The 11154-nt window shown below is 33.6% G+C and overlaps 1 protein-coding gene across 1 annotated transcript; it reads left to right on the forward strand.

Moving 5' to 3' along the window:
- Positions 1–7154: 7154 nt before the first annotated feature.
- LOC132186717 (soluble inorganic pyrophosphatase 1-like) lies at positions 7155–10793 on the forward strand. Its single transcript, XM_059600737.1, has 9 exons — positions 7155–7309; positions 8036–8171; positions 8263–8291; positions 8987–9052; positions 9388–9495; positions 9813–9878; positions 9967–10087; positions 10195–10276; positions 10484–10793. The coding sequence occupies exons 2-9, from the start codon at positions 8036–8038 to the stop codon at positions 10524–10526; spliced, it is 651 nt and encodes a 216-aa protein (XP_059456720.1). The 5' UTR covers positions 7155–7309; the 3' UTR covers positions 10527–10793.
- Positions 10794–11154: the final 361 nt, after the last annotated feature.

Genomic DNA, 11154 nt, shown 5'->3' on the forward strand with positions numbered 1-11154 from the left:
AGATACTAAAAGCTGCAATAAAGACCTACTACTATATTACTGAACCGTAGTGCTACATATTAATTAAAAGAATGACTCTTAAGTTCTATTCCTTTTTTATTAAAAATTATCAAAATAATTAATGAAGAAAAATGCTATGTACTTTTCCAATTCCCAAGAGAGCCACTTTGCTTGGGTCGAAAAGGCACTTGCTCTTGACCCACAAGGGATAATGTTCCTAACAGTCAAGAGCCCTTTAGTAATGTCCACCCCCATAGAGAGTGGTCATACTCGTATTGGCCATATTGCATGTGTTGATGTGTATATATAAGGAGCAATGATACGTATTAATGGTATAATCCTTTTATCCCCTCAAAGTTGATGTAACTTTTAAAATTAGTGTTACTTCATTTACCCCCCTAAAATGACTTGCATTTTGCAAACACCCCTCAAATGTTTAAAATCTCTCACTTTGGTACAAGGCCGGCTCAATGTATTTGGGGGCCTTAGGCGAAATTTTGAAGTTGGACATTATTTTTTTTAATATTTAAATATTAATTAAATAATATTTATTTTAATAATTTTATTATATTTTTATAATATTATTATTATTTTCATTCTCATTGTTGTTTCATAACTTTTAAGATTAACTTTTAACTAGTTGCCCAAAAAAATTGATGTGGCATATTTATTTTTTTGGATTAATTGGTCTTATTTTACAATGTGCTTATTATATTGAGGCCTTATTTTAGAAGCCTTAAATTTTTATGGGAAAAAATTTTGGGCCTTATTTAAAAAAAAAAAAAAAAAATTAGGCCTTAAGTTAAAATAAAATTAAAAATTTATTTAGGCCTTATTAAGATTTTTTTTGGGCCTTATTAAAAAAAATTTTGGGCCTTACCAATTAGAGACCTAGGCGTAGCCTGATTAGCCTAGCCATTGGTAGCACTTTGCTAATTGTATCCGAGCTTTCACGTTTAAGTTTGATTCACCCATTCAGGTTAGAGTTTCACATGAAATCCTAGCAGTGTCCTCTAAGTGTCTTTGCGCGTATGCTTAAATTTTGTTGATATCCTACTTATACCCTGCTCATTTAAAAAGAACACATTGGCTTTGTAATAAAGTGGAGATTATTGCTTTAAAACCAAAACCAACAAGATTATTTCAAATTGAGGCTTCTTCTTCATCAACCATTTCATGCTTCTTCATATCAACCATTTCATACCCATTTTATACCCACAATGGAGCAATCAGATAGTGAAGTCAGCAAGGCAGGTGCAAAAACCAACAATCTAATGTGCAGATGTGGAATGAGATCACGCGACCTAATTTTGGTAGAAGGTTTTATACATGTAAAAATTAAGTGGTAAGATTTTTGTTTTTTTTAGGTATTTGTTAAAGCGTGGGTAATGGTCTTTGTTTTTCTCTGAGCCACGTAGATCAAAAAAAAAAAAAAATTCTTTTTTTGGTGTTGCTGAGCTATTTTATCTAAGCTGGGTAGATCCCTTTTTTTTTTTTTTTTGGTGTTCTTTGGGATATTTTATCTAAGATATTAGTCAAAGGTTTTTTTTTTTTTTTTTTTTTTTTTTTTTTGGGTATTGCTAGGCTATTTTATCTGAGCTTGGTAGATCCCAATTTTTTTTGTTTATTGGTTTGCTAGGTTGCTGGGTATTTTCTCTTAAATTTTTTTGGATGAGGTATTTTCTCGCAAATTGTTTTGGGTGGGATATTTCATTGTTGTTGCTGGTTAAATCTAAATTAATTCACGATTCGTCGGGGATTGCTCACTATGGGGCATCCCCATTTGTTATTTATGTTGATGTGAATATGCAGAATGTAGACAACCGTGGATATGGCTTTTTCAAATTGGTGGATCTGGATATTTGTCAGCATGGTAAGCTAGTGGTATCAAAGTTGTTTGAGTGGCACGAGAGTTTGACGTCTGAACGTGTACAGATTAAAACAACAATCTAAAATGAAATTTTGAAATGCAAGATTGAACTGGCTGAATATAAGTCTAAAATAGAGGTTGAATCTGTTAATTTTGAAATGCAAATACAAATGCTGAAGAACAGGTTTCATGCAAAGGAGATGAAGTACCGGTTTGCCTTAGCATGCTCATTGCTTCTTCTTGATGTATTGATGTTTTATCTCATGTCTAATTGATATTCCTCAAGGCTAATGTTGCCCTGAGCATATAGTGAAATGTGTAATGAAAACTCTTGTAATGTATTTTGTGATATTATGGTGTTGCTCACTATTTTGTGTAAGACTTGTAACTTATCTTCTTGTAATTTATTCCACATTTGTCTTTTTCTAATTCACATGGGTTAGAATGAGCTACATGAACACCAATCAAAATAACCATAATGCATGTGATTCTTATAAAATAACCATCATAATCCAAATGATCATTCACATTTACCATAAAAATACCATTCACAACTACTAACTAAAAAAACACGATCATAATCCAAATAATCATTCACTCACATTTACCTAAACAATATCATTCACAATTATCATCCCAAAAAAAAAAAAAAACTATCATAATCCAAATAACCATTCACTCACATTTACCTAAACAATACCATTCACAATTACCATAAAAAAATATAAAATAATAATAAAATTAAAAATTAAAATAAAAAACCATCATAAACCAAATAACCATTCACTCACATTTACCTAAACAATACCATTCACAATTACCATAAAAATAAATAAATAAAAATCAATCACAATAACCCTTCATTCACATTTACAATAAAAATACATCCACAATTACCATCCAAAAAACCATCACAATTTCCACCACAATACATTGGCTAATATGGTGTGAACACCAAATATTCAAGTAACCATAATGCATGTGATTCCTATACATCCAACCCCATAAATTACATAGTAGTCACAAAATATTCTTAAAGTCACAAAATAATCACTGCATCTAAACACTAACACGGTTTACATTATTAAAGTCACAAAAACAAATAACCATCCCACAACAATTCATGGTTGCCATATTTTTTTCTTTCTTTTCCCTTTCCCTTTCCCATTGTTCATCTGTACAGTTCCTTCAAAACCAGGTGAAATTGTGTCACTTGCTGCTCCTTGAGATTTGGGTATGTCAAAATTAGGTGGACAACCCTAAATGTTATACCACCACCACGGGGAGGTCCCTAAGAGCATAGTGGTCAACCTCCAAAAATTTTTGGAGGCCCAACATGCTCACCCATGATATCTATCATTAGCTTGCCCTTACTGTTAGGCTCCCTAACACTGCCAGAATCTGCCCTCAATCCACCAGCAACTCTTGATCTTGTGGCTAACCCCAATAATTTATTCTTCCTAGTTCTAGCTGATTTTTAAAGAAAATAAGAAAAATCAGCTATAAGATAATCAATTCAAATAATAAGCACATGCATTGGATTAGCCAGCAAGAATTGTAGCACTCATGCTCTAGATGATCTGTTTTGTTGAGCTATAGGAAGTTAAGTTGGGGCACTAGGTTGGGCTGTAGGAAGTTTAGTTGGGGCAATTGGTTAGGAAGCAAATGGTCATGCACTCTAGCTTACCATGCTTGATTGGGTTGTTTGAGTTGTATCATGTCCAATACCAACATTGGTTGCTTTAACTCCTCTCTATCTTTTTCTTCTAGTACTAGTTGTTTTACTTCTCCTTTGTCTTTTACTTTCACTGATTGATGCGGCATTGGATGAGTCATCCAACTACAAAATAACATAATAAAAAATTAACAATGAAGGACTAAAATTAAAAAAATTTAAACTAACACAATTTAACATAACATTGACAAGAGATCAGTTCCAACTTACCATATCAAGATTCCAATCAATTCCTGCAGTGGATCTGTAGTAATCTCATTGTTATTCTCTTCTTTCATCTTGCCTTTGCCTTGCAGGGCATGTTCTTTTGTTATAACCTCATTTCTTACATTGCCCACACTGGTTCTTGTTGCCCCCCTTCCTCATTGTGTTAGGATTTCTTAGCTCCTCAACCCCTCTCTGTTTTATCTTTCTAGGTCTCCTAGGAGCTACCCTTGACTATTGGTAGTTCAATAGTAGGTTGATTGCTCCTAGGCCATTGCTTTTCACTGGACACAAGATAGATGATGAGTTGATATGTCTTCATGCACTTCTCCTTGGTATAGTAGTCACTAAGAAAGTCTATTGGATTGCAACCATGGTATGGCTGAGATGGCATGATTGCATGGTATACCAGTGACATCTCATTTCCTACACCCACATGTTCTGCCTTCCACATTGACTACAAACCGTTTGCCAAGACATTCGACCTCAAAAATGCCACAGTCGGCATATGTGCACCAACAATTGCTGGCACCATCATCTTCCTTTTCCAACTTTGCCATTATTTTTTGCTCTAAACTACCCTGCATTGCAACAATCAACTCCATTTTCCTAATATACCTCCTCATTAACTTATTTCTAATCCCTTCCAACATTGACAGTATTGTCAAGTGACAGTACTTTAAGATCCATGAGTTAAAACATTCACTGCAGTTGTTGTGTACCAGATTAGACTTCGCCATGGTGTTGAACCATCCCCTACACCAAGTACTGAGTTCAATCTTTACAAGATAATTGTAGGCAGGCTCACTGATTTTCTTCATCTCCTCCATCGCATTATGGAAATCTCTCTGAGTATAAGATGAGGCAACAGTCCAAAGCAGGTCCTTCAGTAGTATCCTCCGATGACCATCAGTTCTGAAATTTGCATACAAGTGTCTCACACATGTACGATACTCAGCTATAGGATATACCCGTTGGAGGCTTGGTACTAGGTCCTACACATATGATAAGAGAAAATATGTCAGACTTTAATTGATACAAGTGTCCTATATGAAAGTTAGTTAAATGTAAAATAAAAAATAGGATTATGCTTACCTTTTGTTGATCAGATATGAAAGTCCACCCTTGTGCTGGTGCTGGGCCAAGATCCGCCACAAGTGTCTCCAAGAACTAAGTCCAATTATCCTTTGTCTCCGCTTCTACAACCACAATGGATATTGGACACATATTGTTGTTGGCACCCCTCCCAACAGCAGCCATTAACTGGCCCTTGTACATACCCTTCAAGAAGCATGCATCGATACCTATCACAGGCCTACACCCTCATAAAAAATCAATTTTTATTCCTGTAAATGATAAGTACAACCTCTGAAACCTGCATGAGACCAAGGGCATTGGTCTATCAACTATCAGAATCAACAACTGTCCACATTGGTCTTCCTAACCATTGCACAATAGTCTCATAACTGATAACATTGCTCATCCAACTTACCATAAATTTTTTTGTTGTGCCTTTTTCCTTGCCCTATACAACGAGCTAACATAGGAATCTACATTCCCCTTGGCTTTAACCTCTTTTTGCAAAATATAGTACTATTACAAAATAAAGGTAAAAAAAAAAAACATATTCTAATCTCTTATAACATTATGTTTTTTTTTTTTTCTTTCTATTTTTATAGTACTTGGACGACAATATCTTGCGAAGAGAAATAGTTTCCAGTGAATATGTATTCCAATTGCAACTTAATGATTATAATTTGAAAAAAAATTGGAGAATTATACTGTTACAAGAATCTTTGGACCACATGTTTCACAATAAGTTAAGATCGGAAAGTTAACATTTCATTATATGTTTTTTTTTCCCTTTATATCTACACAATATTTTCCTACATAATTTGATGCATCTTCTAATTAAATGACGACAAATCTTCACTCAACATTCTTCAATGCCTTTTTCTTCACTTGTTGAAGATGTAAAATCAGATGATGATGACATGCCGATCAAATTGATTTGCAAACGAAAGCAAGATACTCAACACAGTAATTTGAAGAATAAGAAGTTTCAAAACATGAGCATAAAAGGTTTCAAAACATGAGCCAATCTTCAATACATGAGAAATGACAAGTCTCTTAAGCAAATTTACATTGATTGAGAATGTTCAAGAATTTTTTTAATGTACTCCTTTTTTATTTTTATTTTTTTCTTTCTTTTCCATTAATTGAAATTTAGACGGTTGCTATATATATATATATATATATATATTACAAATGTGCTTCTATGTGGATATCAAATATAAATTAATACAATGGAAAAATCACCCGCGAATTGCATTAAATATTGAGTGAAATATGTGTTTTATTTTTTATTATAAAGAAGAGAGAAGATTTTGTTTATTTTACTCGGTATTTTTTTTGAGGTGGTTAGAACTTTATGGGTTTTATTTGTATTGAAATATAATAAGTATCACATCAACAATATCAGAGTTTCTTATTAATATTTTGATAATCAGAATTCAAGTTTTCTTCTTACTATTTTTTTTCTTTTATACTTTTCATTTTTTTTTTTTTTTTTGAGAATCTTTTATACTTTTCATTAAGTACATGTTTGGTATACTTAAAAAAAAAAAAAAGTATATATTTAGTAATGTACCGGTATATAACCTTTAATATATATTTTCATTAAAATAAGCATGATGGATTTTTTCACACCTATTTTAACTTATAATGAAAAGTAAGAAAGTATGCATTTAAGATTTTAAATTAAATTATAATGAATAATCCCAAGCATAGCGGGTTATGTGCTAGTTTTAACAATTCTTCATACACAATGTATAAGTAAAAATCACCCCTTTTCAAACCAAAATCACACTTCCTTTTTTTTTTTAAAAAAAAAAAAAATCACTTTTATATCTTATCAATAACACTTTCTTAAATCAAAACCCAAAAACACTTTTCAAAAACATATTAATACTTTGGAATAAAAATTTGAAGCAATAGATGGAGATTTCGACATTTTCGCCTAAAAATTAACCAACTTTGAAAATGAATGTGAAGCAGGCGGAGGAGGGATCAGGATCCCCTGAATTGTTTGAGGGTTTTTTTTGTTAATCTGGACCGTTGGATGAAATCCAATGGTCTAAATCTTGCCATGTGTCCCATTGCCATCCCATATTATTAAATTAATTTTTTAATATTTTATTTTATATTTATTTTTTAAAATATATATAATTTTTTTTTAATGGGACACGTGGCGAGATTTAGATCATTGGATTTCATCCAACGGTCCAGATTTAAAAAAAAAAAAAACCCTACAGCAATTCCCCAGCTATTGCTGGGGATCCTAGGGGTCGGCTGACTACTCTCGCAAACAGACACGAGGCACGGAGGCAGTGCCTCTCGCTCTCACTATAAAATGCACGTTTAAGATCTCCGCCCCGTCCATATTCTCTCTCCGCCCTCTTCCAAATCATATTTCTAGCGCTGACCAACGACAATCCGAGGTATGGTTGCACTGTTTTCACTTTACCGTTGCAATAAAAGCTTTGGGTCTTTTTCTTAGTTCGCATATTTGTGCTTTACCCAGATCACCTTCATAAGGTTTATGTGCCTACTCTTATTCATATAATCATATTGGAATATTGTCATATCTTGCACTGGGAAGTGGGAATCGTGATTCATCTTAACTTCTTAAGGCTTAGTTTTTACACTCCTTTTTTTCTTATCGCATCATGCGTAAACATAAACATGGTGGATTGTTTTGTAGAAAAAAGTCAATGCCAATTGTTTCACGTTCTTAGATTTCTTGTGTACTGAATTCAATCACTTGGGTATTAAGGGTTCGATTGGATATTGATGTTGATGTTGATTATGGCTGTGGCCCAGCATCAACTCGTCTGATATATTTGATGCATACGTTTTCGTTATCTCTCTCTTTTTATACGCTATCTTATCTGGGTATTTCAGACCATGCCTTCCCTTACTCCTAGACATCTTTTCTTTGTGTGTGTGTTTATAAATTACGTAAGCATCTAATGGGTCTTCAACTCTCCATCATTTGAGCAAGGCCTCATTGAGATGTGTATGTAGTTGGCTACTCAATATAAGACTACAAAATGAATTCTGGCATTTGCTATCTCTTGCAACTGATATAAGGATTTGAATTGACAAACAGAGTCACTTATTTTATAAAGATTGTCATGTGATACTTTTTATGTATCTTGTTGTAGATGAGTAACGAAGCAGATGGAAAAGAAGTTCAAGAAACCCATACTCAACGTCAAGTTCCCCGGTTGAATGAGAGGATCCTTTCATCTCTGTCAAGGAGATCAGTTGCTGCACATCCGTGGCATGATCTTGAGATTGGTACCTATAAACACGCCACATTTAGCGTTCATATAAAAACTTAAACTTAAACTTAAAATACTGATTCTGTTGCAAATAATCTTGTCTGCAGGACCTGGAGCACCCAATATCTTCAACTGTGTATGTTTTGAACTCAACTTTATCATGCGAAACAGAATACATATCTTTAGAGCTAAAATTGAAAGGAATATACACATTGAGCCCTTGATTTTCAACAACCTAATTTTTCTGCAGTACTTGTACTACATAGATAAAACAACCACATCTTCCATCTTTTTTCATTTTTTTCCTTTTTTATGTGGAAAGAGGAATATAGTAGAAGATATGAACTTTGAACATTTTTTTGAGGGGACATACAATAGAATATATCAAGCACCATCTTACCAAATATATGTGTGTGTGTGTGTGTGTGTGTGTGTGTGTGTTGACGCCCAACTAGCATGCAAATTTTCTTTCTTTGCCGAGTCTCCAACTTTGTCCCAGGTTGCAAATACAACTTCTCCAATTAGAATTATCAAAGTAGACTCCTTGTCTCTATGATTTTTCTCATACAATCTTGCATTCCTTTTTATCACATTGTACAAACCAGTGGTGCAGGTTAATTTGTGGCCACCAACCCTAACCTTTTCCTGTCAAATTATTCTTAACTTTAATTGGACTCCATATGGCAGCGGCCAACTTTTTTCAGCCTCTCTCAAATTTCCAGCAGTTTTCTCTTTCCCAGCAACAATGTTCAACTTCCAAGTGGAATTATATTTCTTCAAGAAAAATTTCAGAAGTATCTGTTTGTTGAATTGCTTATTGGAATGGTGCAGGTGGTTGAGATTACAAAGGGAAGTAAGGTCAAATATGAACTTGACAAGCAAACAGGACTGATTAAGGTACGAACCACAAGCACTCTGAAAATGAAGCTTTAAGTGCCAGTGCAAAGCATGTTCTTTCTGAAGAATACTTTAACTAGAAAAGGTTCACATTCTCTTCAAAATGTTTCAAGTCCAATCCAGTCTAATTACCCACAATCGTAGACAGTATACACCCTATGACACGCAACCACCATTTAATGGGGTGCGGTTCAGCTGGATGAGGACTATAAAATTTTTGGAAGGTTTCTTGAGTTGTACTTTGGAAGAGTCTTGGTCCTTCCAATTTGTTACCTTGTGCTTTGCTTAGATTTTTACCATCATGATTGTTCTTACTGTCGGAATAAATTGCTCAGGTTGATCGGATTTTGTATTCATCAGTGGTCTACCCTCATAACTATGGTTTCATCCCTCGTACATTGTGTGAAGACAACGATCCACTTGATGTTTTAATTCTCATGCAGGTAATTTGTTATTGTTTAATATCCATTAATTCAGTAAAAATCTTGTTTTTCAATTCTTTTGTGTCCTGATAAACATAATGCCAAAGTGACATGTTTCTTGGATCATTCTCATATCATTATTTCTTTACTTACAACTTTGTTATTGAGGCTACAAAATTCCAATTCATTCTGCAATGTTTCGTACTACTAACTAGACTATTGACAGAGATCCCTTAATATAAGGGGTAAATTCCTATAATTTTAGACTGTTTGCATGTTTGAGCTTCATGTTAACAAGACCATTCATAAATCCTAAACTAAGCCAGTGACTTGAATAGGAGCCCGTCCTTACAGGTTGCTTTCTCCGAGCGAGGGCCATAGGACTTATGCCTATGATTGACCAGGTACTATTTTAAAGCACTAAAGCAAATAGAACATTTGTCACTTCTTTTTATTCGTTTGCTAATGACTACTTTGTACTTTCAATTATAGGGAGAAAAAGATGATAAGATCATTGCAGTGTGCGCTGATGATCCAGAGTATAAGCACTACACTGACATCAAAGAGCTTGCTCCTCATCGTCTTTCTGAGATCCGCCGCTTCTTTGAAGAATGTATAGTTTTTAAACCTTTACATCTGAGATTTATTGCCCAAATTTTGATTCTTTAGTTTATTTGAGGTTTATTTATAATTAGAGAGGTTTCTTGACATATTTTACAGACAAGAAGAATGAGAACAAAGAGGTTGCAGTCAACGACTTTTTACCTTCAACAAGTGCTGTTGACGCCATCCAGTACTCGATGTAAGCCTATCTCAGACAACCATAATTTTTTTTAGCTCAGATCTAATTTTCGAGATCTCTAGGACACGAATTTTCAGTAAAGAACTGGACATTAGTATCCTAAACAAATCATATAACCATGTCTGTCAGTTTTCTCCTCCACATAATATGATTGCTACAAAAGTTTTTCATGATTTCACCAACTGAAGTTTGTATTTTAAATTGCAGGAACCTTTATGCTGAGTACATTCTGCACACCTTGAGGCGATAGGCACAGAGCTGTATTCCATCGACTAGAATAAGTCCTTTTTTCAGTTACCTGAAGATGTTATGAGAAACTCCATTTTTTACTTATCATAATTTGGATATTTTTATTCTTTTTTATTTGATGAACCTAGTTGAGGAAAAAAGATATGGGAATATTTGCATGATATGCTTAAATTGGCATTGCAATTTATTCAGAATCCTAGATTCTTGTTAAGAATTGTTTGAATTCATGGCTTTAACAACATGATCATTACGAGAATTTCATCTCTCCTGCCTGTATCTTCTTTTATATATTACTAAATTTATTTTCGTGTGGAAATAATTTCGTAATAGAGGAAACTTAGCATAAAATTCTGCGTGGTACTTTTCATTATTCAATCACAATTGGTGCAGATAAATTCCTTACTGATATGGAATTTTACTACATTACTAGGGTACTAAATTTTAAAGAGAAATGCTAGAGGTATTAAATTTTATAAATTTTTTTTACGAAGAGATTAATACTAAAATGATGGAAAGCTTATTTATTAAAAATGATCAAAATAATTAATAAAGAGAAATATAATGTATTTTTTCAATTCCCCAAAAAGCCACTTTACTTCGGTCAAAAAGCCACGTGCTCTTGACCCACA

Source organism: Corylus avellana, chromosome ca7, assembly GCF_901000735.1.
Source record: "Corylus avellana chromosome ca7, CavTom2PMs-1.0".
Classification (NCBI taxonomy): Eukaryota; Viridiplantae; Streptophyta; class Magnoliopsida; order Fagales; family Betulaceae; genus Corylus; species Corylus avellana.

Bases quoted from the DNA above. Each gene is read 5' to 3' on its own strand.
- LOC132186717 (XM_059600737.1), top strand. From the start codon at position 8,036: ATGAGTAACGAAGCAGATGGAAAAGAAGTTCAAGAAACCCATACTCAA. The intron at 8,292-8,986 runs GTATGTTTTGAA...GGAATGGTGCAG, and splicing joins CACCCAATATCTTCAACTGT to GTGGTTGAGATTACAAAGGG. The intron at 9,496-9,812 runs GTAATTTGTTAT...TGACTTGAATAG, and splicing joins ATGTTTTAATTCTCATGCAG to GAGCCCGTCCTTACAGGTTG.